This window comes from Cynocephalus volans, chromosome 15, assembly GCF_027409185.1.
Source record: "Cynocephalus volans isolate mCynVol1 chromosome 15, mCynVol1.pri, whole genome shotgun sequence".
NCBI classification, from domain to species: Eukaryota; Metazoa; Chordata; class Mammalia; order Dermoptera; family Cynocephalidae; genus Cynocephalus; species Cynocephalus volans.
Genome location: NC_084474.1, coordinates 71407608 through 71429961, shown reverse-complemented (window position 1 = coordinate 71429961; position 22354 = coordinate 71407608). Strand labels below are relative to the sequence as shown.

At 34.8% G+C, this 22354-nt stretch overlaps 1 protein-coding gene across 1 annotated transcript in view; it reads right to left on the bottom strand.

Annotated features, from left to right (window-relative positions):
* Positions 1-22150, bottom strand: part of SLC30A8 (solute carrier family 30 member 8) — a 54786-nt gene extending 32636 nt beyond the window's left edge. Inside the window, exons 1-2 of the mRNA XM_063080121.1 lie at positions 22080-22150; positions 8166-8365 (exon numbers count right to left, since the gene is read on the bottom strand). Coding sequence (XP_062936191.1) covers positions 8166-8365; positions 22080-22150 — 271 coding nt within the window. The remainder of the gene's footprint in view (positions 1-8165; positions 8366-22079) is intronic.
* Between the last annotated feature and the right edge of the window lie 204 nt (positions 22151-22354).

Here is a 22354-nt window from a genome sequence, read left to right as displayed (position 1 = left end):
CTACTGGCAGAAAAGCAAACGTATAGATTCAATAGAACAAAATTGAGAGCCCAGAAATAAATCCGCACATTTATGTTCAGTTGATATCTGACAAAGATGCCAAGAACACACGGGGAAAGGTTCATGTCTTACTGTTGGGATAACTGGTTATCTACATGCAGAAGAATGAAATTATCTCATATCACATACAAAAATCAACTCAAAATGAATTAGAGACTTACACATAAGACCTGCAACTGTATAACTACTAGAAGAAAACAGGGAAGAGCTCCATAACATTGGTTTGGGCAATGATTTTTCTGGATATGACTCCATAAGCCCAGACAACAAAAGCAAAAATAGACAAGTGGGATTACATCAAACCAAAACTTGCATAGCAAAGGAAATGATCGAGTGAAGAGACAACTCAAGAAATGGGAGAAAATATCTGTAAACCATAAGACTGATAAAAGATAAATACCCAAAGTATATAAGAAAGTCAAACAACTCAACAGTATAAAAACACACAACCTGATTTTAAAAAGGGCAAAGGACCTGAATATACATTTCTCAAAAGAAGATATGCAAATGGCCAACAGGTGTATGAAAATATGCTCAGCATCACTAATCATCATGAAAATGCAAATTAAAGCTGCAATGAGACATCTCACACCTATTAGAGTGACTATTGTCAAAAAGACAAAAGATAAGTCTTGGCAAGGATATGGAGAAAAGGGAACCCTTGCACACTGTTGGGGGAGAATGTAAATTAGTGTAGCCACTATGGAAAGCAGTTTGAAGCTTCATCAAAAATGAAAAACATAACTACAATATGATCGAGAAATACCACTACTGGATGTATACCCAAACAAAATGAAATCAGTACGTCAAAGAGATATCATGTTCACTGAAGCACTATTTACAATACCCAAGATATGGAATCAACCTAAGTGTCCATCAGCAATGAATGGATAAAGAAAATGTGGTGTGTATACACACACACACAGACACACACACACACACACACACACACACACACAATGGAATACTATCTGGCCTTAAAAAAGAAGAAAATCCTGCCATTTGCAACAACATGGGTGAAACTAGAAGACGTTAAATGAAATAAGCCAGGCAGAGAACAATCAAATATCACATGATCTCATTTATATGTGGAATCCAAAAAAGTTGTATTCATAGAAGCAGAGAGTAAAATGGCAGTTACCAGGAATTGGTGGTGGGGAGAGGTTGGGGAGATATTGTTGAAAGGATATAATTGGAGCTGTTATCAGAAGGCTCCCAACAAAGAAAAGCCCAGGACTGGACAGGTTCACTGCAGAGTTCCACCAAACCTTCAAAGAGGAGCGGATACCATTTCTCTGCAAACTGTTCCAAAAGATTGAAACAGAGGCCATTCTCCCAAACTCATTCTATCAGGCAAACATCACCCTGATACCAAAACCAGACAAAGATGCATCAAAAATAGAAAACTACAGGTCAATATCCTTGAAGAATATAGATGCAAAAGTCCTCAATAAAATACTAGCTAACAGAACACAGCAACACATAAACAAAATGATACACCATGATCAAGTGGTTTCATCCCAGGGATGCAAGGTTGGTTCAACATATGCAAATCAATAAATGTGATACACTATATCAGTAAAAGCAAAGACAAAGACCATATGATCATCTCCATAGATGCTGAAAAAGCATTTGAAAAAATTTAACATTCTTTCATGATAAAGACTCTCTACAATTCAGGCAAGGATGGAAAGTATCTCAACATAATTAAAGCCATATATGATAAGCTCACTGCCAATATCATCCTGAATGGGGCTTTTCCCTTAAGAACAGGAACTAGACAAGGATGCCCACTCTTACCACTCCTATTCAACATAGTGTTTGAAGCACTAGCCAGAGCAATCAGAGAAGAGAAGGAAATAAATGGCATTCAGATTGGAAAGGATGATGTCAAACTGTCCCTGTTTATGGATGATATGATCTTATACATTGAGCAGCCTAAAACTTCTATAAAAAAAAAAAACTTCTAGAGTTGATAAATGATTTCAGCAAAGTTGTAGGATACAAATTCAACACACAAAAATCAGTAGCATTTCTATACTCCAACTGTGAACATGCAGAAAGAAAAAAATCAAGAAAGCTAGCCCATTTACAATAGTCACCAAAAAAATAAAATACTTAGGAATAAAGGTAACCAAGGATGTGAAAAATCTCTATGAAGAGAACTACAAACCACCATTGAGAGAAATTAAAGAGGACACAAGAAGATGGAAAGATATCCCTTACTCTTGGATTGGAAGAATTAACATTGTGAAAATGTCCATACTACCCAGAGTGATATACAAATTCAATGCAATCCCATCAAAATTCCAATGAGATGTTTCTCAGAGATGGAAAAAGCTATCCAAACATTTATATGGAATAAAAAAAGACCACACATAGCCAAAACAATCCTGAGCAAAAATATAAAGGTGGAGGCATAACACTACCTGACTTTAAACTATATTACAAAGCTATAATAACCAAAACAGCATGATACTGGCATAAAAACAGACTCGGATAAACAGAATAGAATAGAGAACCCAGAAATTAACCCATATGCCTACAGCCATCTGATCTTTGACAAAGGCAGCAAGTCTACATCCTGGGGAAAAGCCTGCCTTTTCAACAAATCATGCTGGGAAAACTGGATACTCATTTGTAAGAGAATGAAACTAGACTCGTACCTCTCACCGTATATCAAAATCAACTCAAAATGGATCAAAGAATTAAATATACATTCTGAAACAATAAAACCCCTTAAAGAAAACATAGGGGAAACACTCCAGGAAGTAGGAGTGGGTACAGACTTCATGAATATGACCCCAAAAGCATAGGCAACTAAGGGAAAAATAAACAAATGGGATTATATCAAACTAAAAACCTTCTGCACAACAAAAGAAACAATCAACAGAGTAAACAGACAACAAAAAGAGTGGGAGAAAATATTTGCAAAATATACATCTAGCAAAGGATTAATATCCAGAATATACAAGGAACTCAAACAACTGTACAGCAAAAAAACAAGTAACACAATTAAAAAATGGACAAAGGAGCTGAATAGGCATTTCTCAAAGGAAAATATATGAATGGCCAACAGACACATGAAAAATGCTCAACTTCACTCACCATCCGGGAAATGCAAATCAAGACCACTTTGAGATACCATCTCACTCCAGTTAGGATGGGTAACATCCAAAAGACTGAAAATGATAAGTGCTGGAGAGGTTGCAGAGAAAAAGGAACCCTCATACACTGTTGGTGGGGCTGCAAAATGGTGCAGCCTTTATGGAAAATGGTGTGGAGGTTCCTCAAACAATTACAGATAGATCTACCATAAGACCCAGCTATTCACTGTTGGGAATATACCCAGAGGAATGGAAATCATCATGCTGAAGGAATACCTGTACGCCAATCTTTATTGCAGCTCTATTAATAGTAGCCAAGAGTTAGAACCAGCGCAAATGTCCATCAGCAGGAAAATGTGGTATATCTACACAATGGAGTACTACTCTGCTATAAAAAAGAATGAAATACTGCCATTTGCAATAACATGGATGGACTTAGAGAAAATTATATTAAGTGAAATAAGTCAGGCACAGAAAGAGAACTACCACATGTTCTCACTCATTTGTCAGAGCTAAAAATAAATAAATAAATAAATAAACACACAAACAATTAAAGGTTGGGGGTAAAGAAGACACAACAATCAGAAAAATTCCTTGAACATTTTAAGAGAAGTGACCAGATATGATGTGGGGAGGAGGGGAGAAGGTGGGGAGGAATGGGTAAAGGGGCATGAAAATCAACTACTATGCATAAAAAATAAAATAAAATAATGTATACCCCTTGCAATCGAAAAAAAAAAAAATTTCAGTGGAACAGGAGGAATAAGTCCAGGAGATCTATTGCACAACATGGCAACTATGGTTAATAATAATATATTGTATTACTGAAAATCACTAAGAGAGTAAATTCTAAGTGTTCTCACCACAAAAACATGTTAAATATGTGAGGTAATGCATATGTTAATTACTTTGGTTTAGCTATTCCTCAATGTATATATATTTCAAGATATCATGTTGTACACCATAAAAATAAACAATGTTACTTGCCAATTAAAAAATTAATTAATTTTTATAAAAAGCAAAATGGCAGTATATGAGCAAAAGTATGACAAGAAAAGTGAGTTTTGTGAGAGGAAGACCACCTCATTTTAGGCCATTGATTAAACATCAGCTGGGAGAAAATGCTATTCATTCTTAGCATCCATACGGATTCAGGGAAAAGCAGAGGAAGAAAGTAGTGGAAAAAACAAGTCAGTTTCTACATCATCCTGAGCTGTGTTTGTACTTCATCTGGAAGGCTATGAATTCTAAGAACATCACCTTTTTACATCATGTTTTGAATGGATTCTGGTATTAGGTTTTCCATTTCGTTAGTCTCTTACATGAGTAATTAAATATTGTCCACAATCTTTTGAATTACAAAAGTAAAAAAAGAATACTCCACTGTCATAGATGCTAGTGGATTTCCAAAGGGAGTCTTCCTGCCTGGAAATGCTCAAAGTAAAATCTTTGCAACTCTATCAAGCTATTGTCAGTTTGTTCAAAGAACTTAATTGGTCTCTAAAAAATGTGTGGTATTAATCAGTTTTGCAAACTTTGACTGAAGGTTATTTATTAATCCTGGAGTTGTTTTGGACTGGATGAGTCTAAGTTCTCTTCCCATTTTCAAAACCTATACAAGTCTGAATATGAGTATATAGGTCTTTCAACTCCCAAGCTAGAAGAAACCAGCTAAATCTGGTTGCTAGATATTGTAATGCAAAAAATAGCTTAGCAGAATCTGTCTTCCTCTTGTCTCAGATTGTTATCAATTTAACCCTCCTTTTGGGTAATAGAAAATATAGCCACCAAAACATTGGCAACAGGAGTGACAGGTGACAGTAGGAACAGAGTGGTAGTATTTTACGGTCCTATATCTCAGGTAGCTTACAGCGTTCTTTTTTATATTTTGGAAAAAATATAATAAATAAGATAGTATTGCATATCAAACCCTTTGAACTGAGCAAATTTTAATGTAAGGCTATCATGTTCCATTGTGTGATAATAAATTTTAAAATTTCAATAAGATAAATGGTTTGGGATAAATATAAATGGCTGAAGTGTATCCAAGAAACAGAAATTCAGAGTAAATCAATGAATGAGGATGAAGCTATAAATATATTAAAAAATTATCTCCAAAAATGTATTCAAGTCCAAACAGACACCCAGGGAGTTCTTTGAAAAGGAAGAGATAATTACAATGTTACACAAATGTTTAAGTTTCTTAATAAAAAGAAAATTATTAAAACTAAACTTCCATCTTAGCATGCATAGTTCTGATTCAAAAACTTAGAAAAATAACACCAAAACAGAAAACTATAGTTAAATTTCAGTTATGAATAAAGATGTAAAAATTTTAACAAAAATACTAGTGATTCCGGTTCAGCAATACATTAAAAGAATGGTTCCCCGCAGTCAATTTCAGAGGCATCATAGTTAGAGACTAAGAACATGAGCCCTGGAATTCAGACTTCCTGCCCACTTAGCAGGTATGCTTCTGAAGGAAAGTTACTTGATTCTTTGTGCTTCAAGTTCCTTGTCTATAAAGTGAAATTAATAATAGAACTGACATTTTAGGGATTTCACCAAGATTATGTAAAGTAATACATGGAAAGCACTCATTACAGTTCCAAGCACATAGTGAGCATTAAATAAAGAAACGAAAAGATCATATCATATTAAAAAAACTCTTTATATAATACACCTCAACAATGGGTCAAAACATTTTTTTTTTAAATAAAGTTAAAAGAAAAGGTATTTGATAAAAATCAACACCTATCCTTGATTATTTGTTAATCATTAAAAAACTAAGACAAGGGGCTGGCTGATTAGCTCAGTTAGTTAGAGCATGGTGTTACAACACCAAGGTCAAGGGTTCAGACCCCCATACCAATCAGCCCCCCAAAAGAAAAATAAAAAAAATAAAAAATACTAAGACAAGGAGAATGCTTCACTAACATAATAAAAATACATAAACCTTCAGGAATCATTTTGCTTAACAGTTTAACAGTAAAACATAAGATCTGATTTACTACAGGATATTGTTTAACATGACAAAAATATGAAACATACATATGAAAGAGACATAACTATTAAAAATGTAGAGAAATATGTTTTTTACAAAAGAGAGGATTATTTCCTGGGGTGGGGAAGAGGCATGAAATAAAAGCATGGAAAATGCACTGAAATCCATTTAGGACTGACAATAATTCAAATACATTATTGAGTACAAAATGAATATTCAAAAATCAAAACTTTCTGGAGTACAAAATGTAACCATCTAGAAAACAGGATATGAGAAAAGGAAGACTGAACTCACCCTTGGAAAGAATAAACCAAACACATAAAATAACCAGAAATAACTCTTGAAAGAAATGGGCTGCCTGATATTTAAATAAACACACACCACAAAACCTCGATGGGAGATGAGGTTGAATACTTGAATAAATGGAGAAATATACCATATTCCTGGAGGGAAAACTGAATATTTTTAAAGTACTTTGTTCCCAAATTAATTTATATACCAATAAAATCATAATTAGATTTGGGGGAGAACTGAACAAAATGATTCTCGTGTTTAATTAGGATTATAAACAGAGATGAATAGCCTTTACCTTTTTTCTGCTAAAGAAAAAAATCATGAGGAGGAAACAACAGATGTTATAGCATATAAATCTACATTAATTAACTAGGTTACTGACAGGGAATAGGGACACAGATCATTGAAACAGCTTAGAAACAGACCCAGCTATTTATAAAAATTTGATGAAAAAGAAAAGAAACATCCAAAATCAATAGGGAAAATAATTATTCCATAAATAATGCTGAAAACTTTGTTGACTATTCAGAAAAATAATTTTCAGTCCTTAGAGCATACAGTCTACCTAATTTCACATCGATTTAAAAATTAGATGCAAAAATTTGAACAACAAAAAAAGGTATTTATTTTCTCAGTAGAGGGGGAAGGATCACTAAACACTAAAACAGTAAAAGAGTAGAAAAAATCAGCTCAAGGTGAAAAGTTTGATACAGTTACCTATATAAAATTCAAAACTCTCTAGGTCAAACTAAAAATCAATCAATCAATAAATAAATAAATAAATAAAATGTGAACAACTAACTGAAAGAGTACTTATAACTAATATAACAAGGTTCTACATCCTGACTATATAAAGAGCTACCAGAGATCAATACAGACAATTACAAAATTCTCTAAAAAAACAAATGAGCAACAGACATTAAGAGGCAAGGAGGAAATATATCAACAGAGGGAAATATAGATCGCTAATAAGCATGCAAAAGATATTCTAACAGTAACAATTAAATAAATGAATATTAAAATAAAATATTCATCAAGAAAGATTTTTAAAGGATTAAAATAAGTTCTGGTAAAGATTTGGCAAGAGAAACATTCCCATGTAGAGCTGACAGACATGAATTACTTTAAGCTTTCTGGATAGTAGTTTGGTGATATGAATCAAGAAGTAATAAAAATGCACATATCCTTCAACCAATTATTTCCACTTCTAAAGTCTCTTTGAAGGGATTAACTAGAAAGGCAGGCAGAGTTTTATTCAAGATTTTTCATTGCAACGTTGCCCATAAGCAAAAAAAAAAGCTCCCTGAATTTCTAACAATGGAGAGATGGTTATGTAAATTACAGTGAAGCATATTACAGACTATTGTTCAGGCATAAAATGTTTTTGAAGAGTATTTCATGGTATGGTCAAAAGCATTTCAGTATGTTCTCAATTTTGTAAAAAAAAATCTGTGAGCTATGAATAAAAAATAAGATGTACAAAATACTCCATAATGTTATTGAAGGTTATCACTCTAATGAGGGATAGTTATGAATTTTATTTTTTTTCTATTTTCCAACTTATCTATAATGGGCATATTGTTACTTTATACTTACAGAAATATCAAATTTTACTTTAAAAGAAGAACTTAGCTGACCCTCCTATAATGATGCAGGGTTTTGTTTGTTTGGTCAGAGAAATCTGCTTGATAAATACTCACCCATGACCTCTGCAATCATGAAAACAAAGCATATTGCTGAAGCAATGCAGAGTTTCCACTTGGCATGAACTTGCTCATTTGCCCGGTTCTGCATGGCCTTGGAGTTGCTGTGGCAGTGATAGATGCCTGCTGACTCCAGCCCCTCTGGCCTTTCTCCAGGACACTGATCTTTATTCACAGGTTTCTGTTGAAGTTCCACACTGTTGATGAGTTTGACAGAAGCAAGACATGAATATGGCTGCAAACAAACACCTCACTGATAGCCCTACTCATTCTCAAAACCGCTATTAGGACATTTGGTAACTAGCTAGGAAGTTATCATTCACAGCTCCTTCTACAAAAAATCTCAAATGTAAGGAACTAGCAGCAAATTTCCTTCTGAATTCACAACTACTTAAAGTTTTACTTTTCTTCAGTCAAGCTCTTATTCAGTTAATACTATCAATGATTAAGAGATATCAAAGGAATAGGTGAAAAGAAGCAAATACACTTTAATGCAATGCCTTCCCAGTTATTTCACTTTGAAAAGATTTCAGACACTGCACTACAACAAAATAAATCAGGGGACATTGTAAGATATGTGTATATGAGCCAGGCTGAGGATTCAAATTCACATCAACATTGTTAACAGATCATAACACTTTTCCTGCTGAGTCCATATGGATCCTCAGAAAACTTCTTACCACTGCTTTACAGACAGTATCTACCAATTAATATTATTATGAGAGGTGAAACCTACTTAAACTTCCCAAAGCAGGCAGTGAATGTTCTGCTCAAACATAAAGCATGATTTAGAGCCATTTATAGAATCATAGAATTTCACAGATGAAAACTTGTAGATAACATTTAGTTCCACCCCCATAATTCCTTGGTTGAAGTAACTAAGGTTCAGAGAGGTTAAGTAATTGCCTGAGGTCAAATAGTCAGGAAGGGCACATGGAGATTCCAAGTCCAGTATTTTTTCCACAATGTCACATACAAGGATACTTCAACAAGTTTGTGGAAAAATAGAATTAAAAAATAATACGAAACTTTCCATGAACTTTTTGAAGTACCCTTGTACTGCCTCTCTGCCTCCACACCACTATATCTAAAAACAATTTTTACTAGTGCAGATGTCAATGTCCACAGATCTTGAACTAATCAGATTTTAAAATTTTTTTAGTAAACTCATCTGAAGGTATTAATGAGATTCTTGGAATTAAAAACTTTGCATTACTGGCTTTGAAAGGTTAGAAAAGAAAAAACAGTAATAAATTACCTTCCACTTGAAGAGTTATTTCATTTGGCTTATCATCATACAGAAGTAAAAGTTTGACGGTTTTAGCTTAGATGATGATGATGATTATTACTGTAATTTGGTTTTTTCTGGGTAAAATAATATCTACTCATTATAGATAATCTGGAATTACAGAAAAGCACAAAGCTGAGGAAAAAATCGCTGGTAATCTTACCTCTAAGAGACAAGTATTATTTATATTTTGTTGTATAGCTTTGTAATATATGAATATACATTTTTTTACAGTTAGGATCCATATTAATTAGAATGCTTTGGGCTTCAACTACAGAAAACAAAGCTCTTGCTAGAATAATATAAATTAGAATTATTGGTTCTGCAACTAAAAGCATCTAGAGGTACCCAGCCTTTAGGCATTGTTTGATCAGGCTTCCAGATCTATTTCTCAACTATGCTCAAGCTGATCTTTTTCACAGTAGTGGGATGGTTGCCAAAGGTAATCATATACTTGCTTTTGCATATACAGACAGAGAAAATATCCCCTCTCACAACTGCTAAACAAGAGTCTCGAGCTACATGCTAATTTGGCCAAATGATAACCAATCACTATAGCCAGAGGAAATCGAGGAGCTGATTGGCTTCAGCCTTGTTATACTCAGAAGACTGGCTAACCCCAACCATGTTGACTCCTAGAGCTGAGAATAGGGTAAATTCTACTTAAATCACATAGCTGCCACTCAGTAAAAAAGGGCTGTAGTGGTTATGAATAACACAACAGTGTCAAGGCAGGATCCTCCCAAAGATAGGGCTTCAGAACCTGATTCTTAGCTATACGTATTGTTAATATTTTCTCAGTTAATTAAGTCTTCTATGTCATTATTTCTAATGAATGGAGAGCACTATATTTAATGTAGATATCTCATAGCATAATTAATGAATTTATTATTATTGGACAATTCATTCTTTTCTGATTATTTGCTCACATAAGCACTACTATGATTAATATCCTTACAGTTAAGCTTTCCCCAATATATTATTATCTCCTTAAAATGCCATCCTAAAGGGAGAATTACTTGTTCAAAAGATTACCTACATTTTTAAGGATTTTGATGTATATTGCCAAATTGGCTTTGTAATATTTGTATCGATGATGTTAATGGCACTCAGGATTTTGAGCAGTTCCAAATAATTTTCTTTGTTGGAATAAGAAATTTGATAAGCGACACACAACGTATTTATAAGAGTATACTTTTGCCTTTGTCATGTAATGCTTACCCTGATATTAAGCAACCATAAAATGTAGTTGTGTGAATAACCATGGTCATCACCTCTTATAGGAAAGCACAATGGAGGTTCTTTCCTTGTGCTGAGAAGGCAGTATGAACAAGGCAGGGTCACTGATTGTTCTAGCACTGTCTGGTGTGCTGTGGGCATATGAAGCTTTGCTTTATTTTATGTTTTTCATGAATCTTGTGGCAGGAGAAAACCAGGTAGTAAGTGACCAGGAAGAGAGGACTTATCCTGGAGCAGCTTAGAAGCCAGGTCAAGGCGGGAATCCCACCAGTGGAACAGCCTCTGGGCAATGCCACAAGGGGAAAAGTGTTAAAACCTGCACAATTTTTACTTTTGACTACAGATTACCTGTTCTAGACTCTAAGATTAACCAGCGTGGATATCCTTTGAGTCAAGACTGCTCCTGGAAGCGCTAAGCCAGAAGTACAAAAGTGGGCTTCAGAGGACCCATTGAAATTGAATACAATGTGTGTATGTGTGTGTTTTACAGGAGAGGCAGGAGAGCACAGTCTTCATGTGCTCTCAAAAGTGTCTATGACTCCCAAAGAAGTTAAAAACCAAAGTTAAAATACATTCCTCATCATCTCATTAGAGCAAAGTGACCTATGTGTCTCTAGATGCAGAACAGGCTCTTGATCTGAAAAATGATGTGAATTCTAAAATGTATTCCTTTAAGAAGGTTATAAAAAGCAAATGCTATGATGCATCAAAAAATACAATGTGAATTTGCTATTAATGAATAAATCCCAGTAGATCCTCATGCACTGAAATATGCTCAAAGCTTTGAAGAGTGGAAATAATAGGCCAAAGAAATTTACTGAAGCATCAAAAAGGACAAAAGGATGAGAAATAGAAAAAAAGAGAAATATTAGAAAATTTGATGCCAATATCATAGAACTTTATCTCTCAAAGTAGGATTTAAAAAATGGGGCTTTATTTTTGTAATCTTGGAAAAGCTTTTATTTTTATTTTCTATTTTACTTTTGTTTTGTGGTAGAAGTTAAATCTTTTCATTTTTATATCTCTGAAATGGAGCCACTAATATTATCATGTTTTACTCTCTTCTTTCACATGTCAGCTAAAATTGCTTTGCTTTTGCAATTTCACATCACTTCTCCCAAGAACCTCAAATTCCTATTTCTGTTAGAAGAGGAGGTGAAAGCTTCGGTCTCACCATGTATCTCCAACACTTTATGCACTCATTCATTCAGTAAATACTTATCATATGCCTATAATGTTCCTGCACTATCCGAGATGCTACTGATACCATGCTCTATGAGACAAAGTTCCTAATCTAAGGAGAGGAGCTTACATCCTAGTAGGAGACAAACAGTAAACAAGTCAATAGAGGCTATGTAGTATGATGGATGGTGACTGAGAGAGGAAGGATGAAGCTACTTTGAATGGTGTGGTTAGGAAAGGTACATCTGTAGGGGTGATATCTCAGCAGCAAGTTAAAGGATTACCAGGAGAAGACCTATGTGAGTGAAGAATATCAGAAGCAGAGTGCATGGCTGGTGCAAAAGCAAGAAAGATTCTTCTGTTCAAGTGCTTGTCTTAAATGGAAAGGAAGTACGTAGGTGAAATGTGATGAGGTCAAAGAAGTAGGTAGGGTCAGATCTACAGAACACTGCAGGCCATCGTCAAGGGTTTAATTTTATTGAAAGCCTAAAGTGAGGAAGTTGGAAAATTTCAAGTAGGGAAGTAACATTACATGGTTCACATTTCTAAAATAATCACTTTGGGTGCTTCCTAGAAAGCTAGAGTGTAGAGGAGCGAAACATGGAGACCCCTTAGGAGGTAGCCACAGCCAAGATGCTGATAGTTTGGACCAGTGTGGTGACAATGAAAGTGGAAAGAAGTAGACATATTTGAGGGATGTTTGGAGGTAGAATCAACAGGACTTGCTAATCAACAGCATTAGGTAAGGGGGAATAAGAAAAGTGGGAGTCAAAGGTGGCTTATGGGTTTCTGTTTAGAGCAACTAGGAGAAGGGCATGCTGATACCTGAGACAGGGCTGAGTGGACGGCAGTGTAGTGTGGAGGCTGAGGACTGAGGCTCTAGCATCCCACTGCCTCAGTTCAACTCCCGGCCACTGTAAGAAAATTACTTAACCTTTCTGTGCATCAATTTTCTCATCTACAAAAGCAGGAGAATAATAGCATCTCTCTCACAAGGTGGATGTGAGATTTTTAGCTAAGTCATATGAACACTTCAAAGTGTGTCTGGAACAAGATAAATGGACAAATTTTAAAGTTTTTCTACCATTTTTGCAAACCGATTGCATTACTATCATTGTTTTTTAGAAAGGATAAAGTAGGCTGTGCTGTGAAACAATTTTGGGGACAAGTATTTCTAAAAGTCCTGAATAATTAAAAAGCAAACATTTTTTGTTTCCCCTTTGTCTGCATCCGTCATTCTAGATTCTACTCCAGTGACAAGAAGACATCAGTTTCGTATGGACTGACCCTCCATTTCCAAATAGAAGATAACTATCAAAGAGGAAGAGGACATTCCTGTAATCTCTTAGCAGTTCCTGGCTTCTGTATCCCCTGCTTAACCATTCTCTTCTGTATGCCATAGAAAGAGTCCTGTGTATTCAGTGCCTGGAACCTTGTCTTGAATACAGTAGATGTTCAGTATGTTTTTGCTGAGGTTATATTTCATTAAATGTTTGTGAAATAAATGAGTGTTGTAAAAGAAGTGGTTTGAAGGGAGAGAGCTAGAGGGAGTGGGGAATAAAAATGTTCACAGAATCAGAGGTAACTTCTTGCCTCAGACCAGGTATCCAATCACCCACCCTTTTTAACAGCTTTATTGAAATATAATCCATGCAGATGACCCATTTAATGTGTACAATTTCCTGATTTTTAATACACTCACAGAGTTGTGCAACCATGATTCATAAAAGAAACCCAATACCCATTAACCGTAATTTCCCAATCTCCTCACACCCCCTTCCCTAGGTAATCAGCAATTTGCTTTGTCTTTACAGATTTGCCTATTCTAGACATTTCATGTAAATGGAATCATATAAATTGTGGACTTTTGCAAATGGCTTCTTTCACTTACCATAATGTTTTCAAGGTTCATCCATGTTGTAGCAAATATCAGCACATCAGTATTTCATTGTTTTGTATTTCCAAATAATACTTCATTATATGAATATATTCGTGCAACATTTTATATATCTGTTAATCAGTTGATGGATATTGATTTCTTTCCATTTGGGGCTATTATTAACAATGCTGCTATGAAAAAATTTTTGTAGAAGTGTGATTTCTTTTCTCTTGAGTAAATACCTACATTGAAATTTCTGAGTCACAAGGTAACTCTGTGTTTAATATTTTGTGGATCTGCTGGGCTGTTTCTTAAAGCACTGTACAATTGTACATTCCCATATACAATGTGTGAGAGTTCCTATTTCTCCATATCCTCGCCAATACTTACTATTGGGGTTTTTTTATTATAGCCATCCTGGTAGGTATGAAGTAGTATCCCACTGTGGTTTTGATATGCATTTTCCTAATGTTTAATGATATTTCATGTGCTTAGTACACATTTGCATATCTTCTTGGAGAAATGTCTATCTAAATTCTTCACCTATTTTTAAATGAGCTTATTCATCTTTTTGTTATTGAATTATAATATTCCTCTATATATTCTGAGACATATTCCTTATTAGATATATAATTGGTAAATATTTTCTCCCAATCTGTGGCTTATCTTTTCATTTTCTTGATAGCATTGTTTACAGAACAAAATATTTTATTTAGATGCTCTTTAATTTATATAATTTTTTTTATTATTTATGCTTTGGGTGTCATATCAAGAAACCATGGCCTAACCCATGATCATAAAGATTTATGTCTGTTTTCTTTGAAGAGTTTTATAGTTTTAGCTCTTAAATTTAGATCTGTGATCCACTTTTAGGAAATTTTTTAGTATGGTGTCAGAAAGGTATAAAATTAATTCTTCTGCATATGAATATATCCAGTTGTGCTAGCAATAGTTATTGAAAAGACTATTTTTTCACCATTGTCTTGGAACCATTGCTGAAAAACAATGACCATGCATAAAAGGGTTTATTTCTGGACTCTCAATTTTATCCCGTTGGTCTACGTGTCTATCTTTATGCCAGTATAGCATTGTAGTGATTACTGTAGCTTTGTATTAACTTTTAAAATCAGGAAATCAGTCCTCCAAATTTATTCTTCTTTTTCCAGAGTGTTTTGCCTTTTCTAGATCCCTTTTGTTTTCATATGAATTGTTTGATCACCTTGTCAACTTCTTCAAAAAGGCAGCTCAGAATTTAGTACTAAGTAATTGCATCAAATTTCTACATTAATTTTGGGAATATTGCCATCTTAACAATATTTAGTCTTCCAATCCAAAAATATCTTTCATATCTTTTCATTTATTTAGATCATCTTTAATTCTTTCTTAAATTTGTTTAATTCTTTCAATGACTTGTAACTTTTAGTATAAAAGTTTTATTCTTAATTTGTTAAATTTATTTCTGAATACTTTATTCTTTTTCACGCTATTCTAAGTAGAACTTTTTTCATCTCATTTTCAGATATTTCATTGCTATTATATAAAAATACAATTATTTGTATATTGATCTTGTTTATTGTGACATTGTTGAACTTGTTTACTAGTTCTAAAGTTTTTTTAGAGGATCTCCTAGGATTTTTAATATACAAGATGATGTCATTTGCAAATAGTGATAGTTTATATTCTTTTCCAATCTAGATGTTTTTTATTTTATTGTCTTGCACAATTTTCCTGGCTAGAACACACAGTACAATGTTGAAGAGAAGTGGTGAGAGTGGACATCCTTATCTTGTACCTGATCTTAGGGAAAAGCTTTCAGGCTTTCACCATAACTATGCTGTTAGCTGCAAGTTTTTCATAGATGGCTTTTATTGGTTAAAAAATTTCCCTTCTATTCCTAGTATGGTGTTGAATTTTGTCAGATGCTTTTTCTGAATCTAGTGAGATGATCAGGTGGTTTTTTTCTTCATTCTATTAATATGGTGTATCATCACTTTAATTGTATTTCAGATGTTAAATCAAGCTTGCATTACTGGGATAAATTCCACTTGGCTATGGTTAATAATATTTTTTTTGTATGTGGCTGAATTCAGTTTGCTAGTATTTTCTGAAGATTTTTGCATCTATATTTGCAAGGGATATTGGCCTATAGTTTTATTTTCTTGTGTTCTTTCTTCGCTATCAGCAAAATACTGGCCTCACAGAATTAGTTGGGAAATGTTCGCTCTTCTATTTTTTGAAAGAATTTGTGAAGAATAAGTGTTAATTCTACTTTAAATGTGTGGTAGAAATTGCCAGTGAAGACATCTGGACTTGAGCTTTCCTTTGTGTGAAGTTTTTGGTTTGTTGTTTTTTTAATTGTCTGATAATGCAATATTTTTACTTATTATAGGTTTGCTCAGATCTTCTATTTCTTCTGAGTTAGTTTGGTAGTTGGTGTCTTTATATAAATTTGTCCATTTCATCTAAGATTATATACATTATATTTTATGTGATTTATCTTTAAATCAGTTAAGAGAAGAAAAGAGAGTAAATACGTTGTCTTTTATAATTAACTACATAGTTACCATTACTGATGCTACTTGAGTGTGTGTGTGTTGATTTGAGTTACTGTATGATGTTATTATATTTTTTCTTTACTATTTCTTTTGCTATTTCAATCTTTACTATTTCTTGTAAAGTGAGTCTAGCAACAAATTCTCTCAGTTTTTACTTGTCTTTATTTCACCTTCATTTTAGAAAGATAGTTTTGCTGGATATAAGATTATTGGTTGACAGGTTTGTTTTTTTCCTTCTGCACTTTGAGTATGCCTTTCACCCTCCTTTGTTTCTCATAGAAGTCAGCTGTTAATCATAATGAGTGCTCTTGTACATGATGAATACTTTTTTTTCCTCTTGCTACCTTCAATATTTTCTCCTGTTTGCTTTCAATATTTTTACTATGATGTATCAGGGTGTTTGCTTGATTCTTCTTAGAGTTTGCTGAACATCATGAATATGTAAATTAATACCAAACTTTTTAAGTTTTCAGCCATTATTTCTTTGAATATTTTTCTGCTCTTTTCTCTCTCTCTCTCTTTCTGGTACTATTGTTATGCATATATTAATGCATTTAACAATGTATCACATTTCTCTGAAGCTCTGTTAATTTTTCTTCTTTAAGTTTTTCTCTCTGTTCTTTATGTTGCATGATGTCTATTGATCTATATTCAAGTTCAGTGATTCTTTCTTCTGTCAGCTTCTACCAGTAGAGGAGCTCTACTGTTAAGTTCTGTCTAATCAATTTTTAATTTCACTTATTGTACTTTTCAATCCCAGAATTTTCATTTTTTTAATAATTTTCATTCCTTCATTGATATTCTCTATTCGATAAGACATTGTCATTATACCTATTTTTAACTATTTAAATATGATTTCCTTTAATTCTTTCAACATGTAATAGCTGTTTTGAAATCTTTGATTTCTTTTCTTTTTTTTTTTTTTTTTTTTTCCCTAAAAGATGACCGGTAAGGGGATCTTAACCCTTGACTTGGTGTTGTCAGCACCACACTCTCCCAAGTGAGCTAACCGGCCATCCCTATAGAGGGATCCGAACCCGTGGCCATGGTGCTACCAGCACCACACTCTCCCAAGTGAGCCATAGGCTGGCCCTGAAATCTTTGATTTCCAAGTCCAACATCAGGCCCTCTCAAAGATAGGTTCTATTGCCAGTTCTTTTTACCACATATAGTTTATTCTTCCCTGTTTCTTTGCATCTCATAAAATTTTGTTGAAAACTGGACATTTTAGGTAACACATTATAGCAATTCTGGATATTGATTCCCACGGGCTTTTTGTTGTTGTTTAATTGTTTATTTTTATTTGATTAGTGACTTGGCTTGTTCAGTGGAGTCTATTTCCTCTGACTTTCTCTGCATGTGCAACCTCTATTGTCATTTCTCAGATGGTGCATCATTGGGCATGTGCATAGCCATCCTTATCCTCCCTTCACAACCCAGGAATGATGATAATTTTATTTGTGCTAACTTTGTCTCTTTCCATTGTCTTACTGTCAAGCTTTGACTTCTCTGCTTATATTGGCATTACACCCAGATTTTGTCCTCCTTGAATGCTTGCTGATTGCTCTACTTTTTAAAATAATGCCCCAAGGCATAAATTGCTCTACAGGAATCCAATTAAACTTGGGCCCTGTATTCATCTGCTTGAAATGCTATAACAAAATATCACAGACTTGGTGGCATAAACAACAGAGATTTATTTTCTCACATTTCTGGAGGCTAGAAGTTCATGATCAAGGTGCTAGCAAATTCAGTAGCTGGTAAAGATTCTCTTCCTGGCTTATACATGTCTGCCTTCTTGTTATTGCTCACATGGCCTTTCCTCGGTGTATGCATACAGAAAGAGAGAGAGAGAGAGAGCTCTTTGGCATCTCTTCTTACAAGAATGCTAATCCTATTGGATGAGGGCCACACTCTTATAACCTCATTTAACATTAATTACTTCCTTAGAGGCCCCATCCTCAAATATAGTCACACTGTCCATTTGGACTTCAACATGTGAATTTTTGGAGGATGGAAACATTCAATCTTTAACAAGCCTTTTTACAGGGGTGGCATTTGAGGCCAACCTTCGTGGCTAGTGACAACTCTAGGAGGATTCTCTGTCTTTCCTTGACTGTCTCTATTAAACTTCTAGCTGGTCTACCATTGGCTTGTTGCTATTGTGGAGCAACCAGCCTACTCTTAATTTCTCACCATAAATATCTTTATTGTTTTCAATAGTGCCTTTATATGCTTAAAATTCTCCATGCTCTGTTGCAAATGAAATTTTAGCTTGTGTAGCATCAGTCCTCTAAGGGAAAAATGCACAGCTCTCTATTCTTATGCCTTTCTTTTCTCGCAGCTAGTACTCTTACACCACTGCACCACAGCTGGTGGAAGGAACAGGGACCTACTCCTCCTGGACTGACACTCTTGTTCTATAAGTAGAGTGTGTAGAGTGTTGAATGGGGATGGTAGCCCCTTGTTTTCTTTGCTTGTGCCCCTGGAATAGAACCTCCACCCTATGAGTGAGCCAGGGCAGGGATATTTAGGAATTTGCTACTCCTGGGATAGAGATTTTGTCCTATGAGTGGGGGGTGGATGGAGGAAGAGAATCATGGTCCTCTTGGCTACGTCTATGTTGAATAGAAGTTCTGCAACATTGAGCTGAACAATAAGAGATTCCAGCAGCCTTCTGCTCTAGGGGTGAATTATAGCCCTCAACTGGAAGCTTGGAAAAGAGGGAACCCTGCCTTTTGGTTACAACGACTCAGGGTATTGCTTCCATCACACTGAGCTTGGGGAAGCAGGGAAGTTACTGAAGCAGGTCCTAGCTCGAGTGACACAAACTCTCCCTTCTTATTGAAATTTAGCATATTTTCTTGAATAAGTAGATTTTAATTTTCTGCATGCCCTTAAGACAACTTCCAGAGACTGAAAAAAAATTTTTTTATGATTTTTACCAGTTTAATGGTTGTTGAAAAGATTCCAGCAGTTCATCCCTACAATCTTTCCCTGCCCTCACTTCCCTTGTACCTCTTTAACATTTGACTTGGGAAAAAGAGAAGCATGATCTTCCCACCCAGCATCAAGAAAAACATGTTGATTGTATAGGTCAATTTTCGTGAGTATCTTTTTGCCACCATGAACACAAAAGCATAGAAAATACCATCAATGGAACAGGACCGGGGCGGAGGGAGGGGGAGCGTAGGATCCACAATAGTGTTTATCGCACCTACAGGGACTAATATTAATGCTTCCTGTCATAAAATGTCTGTAAAGATGACCTCTCACAAATTATCACAATTTATGTCACCCTATATGCACATGACATCAAGAGGCAGAATCTATTGCCCTGCCCTTAGAATCTGGGCCTTCGACTTGCTTTAACCTATTAAATGTGGTAAAAATGATGTTGCACCAGTTCTGGGCTTAGGCTGTCTGAAAACTGTCAGCTTCCATGATTGCTCTCTTGCTGTGCTGAACTGCCACTTAAAGAATTCCAGGCTCACCTGATAAAATGAGACACCATAAGAAAAAGAAGCCATGGGAAGGAGAATGGAGATCCCAGTCAAAAGCCTGAACAAAGACCCCAGGCATGTAAGTGAAGCCATCGTGGACCTTCCAGCCCAGCCAGAAACCAGCAGAAGGCAGCCTCCTGAGCAAACCCGGCTGGCGCCACGTGGAGTCCTGCCGAAATCCTGACCCACAGAATTATGAGTAATAAAACGATTGTTGTTTAAGCCACTAAATTTTGTGGTAGTTTGTTGCACAGCAATAAATAAATGAAACACTCTCTTTGTGGAATTAGATAACAAGGTTTCCTTCAGATTACGTTTCTTAATAGCAGGTAACAATTTAAATAAAAAACTGGTGATAAGTATTTAAAAAGAGGAGGAAAGAGAAAAGGGAAGGAATATCAGGGGACAAAGTTATCTACGAAATAAAGACAGAACAAAGTACATGAGAAAGGAGATTAGAAGAAGAGAGGGAAGCAAGGTACATTTGACCTCGGGAGGAAATAGCTGAAGGGTTCATTAGGCCACATGGTGGATGTGGGGATGCAGGAGAGGGCAGAGGACAGCATCAAATTAACCAACAGGGGGCATGGGTCCAGAGCCCAACTCTGCCGTGATGAACCATCTGACCTTAGAAAGGCATTTACTCTTCTGGCATTCAGTTTCCTACTTGGTAAAATGAGGAATCAGGATAAACAATCTCCTCCAGGTTTAATCTTTTTATGCAACAAGAAAATAAAAATGAATTTGACAGTTTTTATAGATACTGTGTCTTGAAAACCATACCCATTTATTAGGTGAATAAGATCCTGTAACTATAAATGGTTGGCTTATTTGTGCACCAGAGTGCTGATAGTGTATTTTAATGAGAAGAGAAGTAGTGTTATTCCAATAATGTAGGGGTGCTTTATTAACAGAGCCCATAGGGTTAATAATTTGTTGTCTAAAATTTCTACCTGAACTAACATGAGGCTTTTGTTTGTTTGTTTATGACCTCAACCAATCACATCTAATATTATTTTCTAAGAAAAAATAATTCTAATGTGAGAAAAGAGATCTACTAGATACTTTATTGTACATTTTTAAGCAAAGTTGTAAATGTACTTTAAAAAATTCTTCTGCAGTTACTAAAATATTTGATGCTATTAAACATAATATCACCACTCTTTAAAATATTAATTTGGTTCCATGAAACAAACAAAAACATTATATATATTATTAATAGGCAAGTATTTTCTTAAAGTCTGCTCATAACATGAATTCATTTCAGATTTTCATTCATTCACTTGTATATACTGCATGTGCTTCTCTTTGTTTTCAATTTGGATTGAACCGCCCCCCTACCCCCTCAAAGCACCAAGCTCTCATTTTTACTTACATGTCCATCTTTATTGTGCGATTATCTCAATCTGGAAAACTTTCCTAAAAACTACTTTCTATGTAGGGTTTCTCTAATCTTACTCTAATTCCTTTTGATTTTTCAGTTCTTAGTCCTTGCTTCTAAAAAAGTTTTCTCTGGCCCCAAAGTTCAGGTAAGACCTACGTTCCCTTGTTGTATTCTCATTGAACACACCCAGCAAGACATTAACACGAGATTTTTAAATTGACTATTTCTTATATGTATCCCACATTAGACTCTTAAGTTTCAAGAGAGCAGAGATCTGAGACTAGAAATGTCTTCCCTTTTATTATATGTCCAGCATTTAGCACAGGTGTGTTCAACTAATAATTATAGTGAAAAATGAATGAATATATTGCATGTGGCACTATGGGAGATATCAAAAGGAACTGCAACTAAGTAGAACATTAAATTCAGTTATATTTATTATAGGTGTGTATATTGATAGTGGTAATTTGTAATAAAGAAAATAGCAATTAATTTTAAGATCACTATGACCACAATTTTGCCACATAGTTTTAAATTCTTATTTTTTCTAAATATAATTTAATAAAATTTACTATCTATCTTAAAAGTCAGAATGAAAAAAGGAAAAGTAAATACATTAGATTGTCTATTCTCTGGAATAAAAACTGCAGATGAAAAATACATTATTCTTCATGCACTTAGGATATTTAAGGAATAAAATTGACTACATAGAGTATTGCATTTTTCAAGATATGAATTATGCAAGTCAGTCAACAGCTTATAAAATATTCAAAAATGCCCCCAAGTTGTAAAGCAAAAGTTTACAGTTTGAAAGCAATAGGATCTAGGGATTTAGTGAATATTCAAGACATAGAAATTATGAAGCAGGCACAGTCTATTACCTGTCTCGTGTGCAAGCATACATCTTGGTGGCTTTGTCATTCACAAGATAAGTTCTTTCGAGAAACTCCATGGTGGCCAGGGCAAGAGCTGTTGTCGTTGTTGTTGTTGAACTCACTGTCCAGTTTTAGAAACAAAACAGCACTGCAATTATTTATACACTTTCCAAAGGAAAAAATTAAAAAGTCTCCAAGAATTAAAATAATGAGCCTCCTATGTCAGTGCTCTTGGTAGGTCTGCAAAAATTACAGCCTCCTTGGAATGTCAACTGGCCTCA